The sequence below is a fragment of the Corvus brachyrhynchos genome, unplaced genomic scaffold (assembly GCF_000691975.1).
Source record: "Corvus brachyrhynchos isolate BGI_N302 unplaced genomic scaffold, ASM69197v1 scaffold101, whole genome shotgun sequence".
NCBI classification, from domain to species: domain Eukaryota; kingdom Metazoa; phylum Chordata; class Aves; order Passeriformes; family Corvidae; genus Corvus; species Corvus brachyrhynchos.
Window position 1 is genome coordinate 17,039,119 of NW_008237239.1, and position 1,383 is coordinate 17,040,501.

General features: G+C 59.4%; 2 protein-coding genes across 2 annotated transcripts in view; both read left to right on the forward strand.

Annotated features, from left to right (window-relative positions):
- The window catches only part of LOC103612817 (acrosin-like), a 215,346-nt gene that overhangs the window by 212,274 nt on the left and 1,689 nt on the right, over positions 1-1,383 (forward strand). The window lies entirely within an intron of this gene.
- The window catches only part of LOC103612825 (acrosin-like), a 2,594-nt gene continuing 1,447 nt past the window's right edge, over positions 237-1,383 (forward strand). Inside the window, exons 1-2 of the mRNA XM_008630536.1 lie at positions 237-436; positions 751-1,016. Of these exons, the coding sequence (XP_008628758.1) occupies positions 237-436; positions 751-1,016 (466 nt within the window). The remainder of the gene's footprint in view (positions 437-750; positions 1,017-1,383) is intronic.

The following is a 1,383-nucleotide window of genomic DNA, read 5'->3' on the forward strand; positions in this document are numbered from 1 at the left end:
GCGGCCCCCCCCCCGCCAGGGCAAAGCCTCAGCTCCTTGCCAGCAGCCAGGTGCTGGCACGGACAGACGCACCCCCCATGGAATTCCCTGGGCTGCTGTGCGTGCAAGCCCTTGTGGGGAGGGCAGAGGGCTGAGCTTCAGCCTGAGCCACAGCAGGCCATGGAGCAGCATGGAAATGACTTTCTGCTTGCAGAGGGACCTGCGGGCACCGAGCTGTGGTATCTGACTATGGCCTCATGAATTATTACTACGGCAACGTGGCTTATGGCTATGACATGACACGTGTCGTGGGTGGCACGAATGCCCTGCCAGGAGCCTGGCCCTGGATCGTCAGCATCCAGCATCCATTGGTACCAGACTTAAGGCATCTGTGTGGAGGTTCCCTCATCAGACCTCAGTGGGTCCTCACAGCAGCCCACTGCTTCGACCCCATCAGGTAAGGAGGTGCCGGAAATGGGGATATCCCCACAGCACCAGCAGGTGCCCTGTTGGCAGCACCATCTGCTACTCCCATCCCCTTTGCTCTCAGTCAGCCCAGCTACCACACTGCTGAAGAGAAGCCTGGGCTCATGCCAAGGCTTCCTAGCAGCCTACAGATCAACATTCCCCCACCCTAAGGTGTGGGAGGGCACTCACTCCTGCCAGAGCACTGCTCCCTCTGTGCCATGCCACGCAGAGGTCTGGCAGCTGCTGGGCTGCTGTGGTGCATGGCTCTGCTCCCTCTCAGCCCTCCCTCCATCTGCTTTCCAGGAAAATCAGCATGGTGTATGTGGTGATTGGGGCCACCCAGTTGACTCAGCCAGGCCCTGGGGCAGAAGTGCGCAATATCAAGCAGTTGCTCGTGCACCAGGCGTACAATCCTGATGACATGAGCTACGATATTGCCCTGCTGGAATTGGACCATCCTGTCCAGTGCAGCCCCTACATCCAGCTGGCCTGTGTGCCTGACGCCACGCTGAGAGTGTCAGAGCTGAAGAACTGCTGGGTGGCTGGATGGGGTTCCACTGCTCCAAGAGGTGAGTTCCCAAGAGAGACTCCTGAGCCAGCTCAGCACACTGGGGACACAGCTTGGGCTTCCCCACAGCAGAGGCCAAAGTCAGGCTGTGGGACGTACGCCTCTGCAGAGATGGACCTGCTCGGGTCCCCAAAGGCAGGCAGCAGGGACCCAGCACCCCAGTGCCTCTGCAGAGGCAAAGACAAGCCCTAAGGAACAGGCCCCCTCCAAAGTCAGGAGAGGAGAATGGACAAGGAGGTGCTTAAAGCTTATTCCTTGCTCTGCTCACAGCTCAAAAATCAAGCGATTACCTGCAGGAGGCCAAGGTCCAGCTCATCGATACTAAGCTCTGCAACAGCAGCGGCTGGGGGGCAGGGGGAAAGCCACAC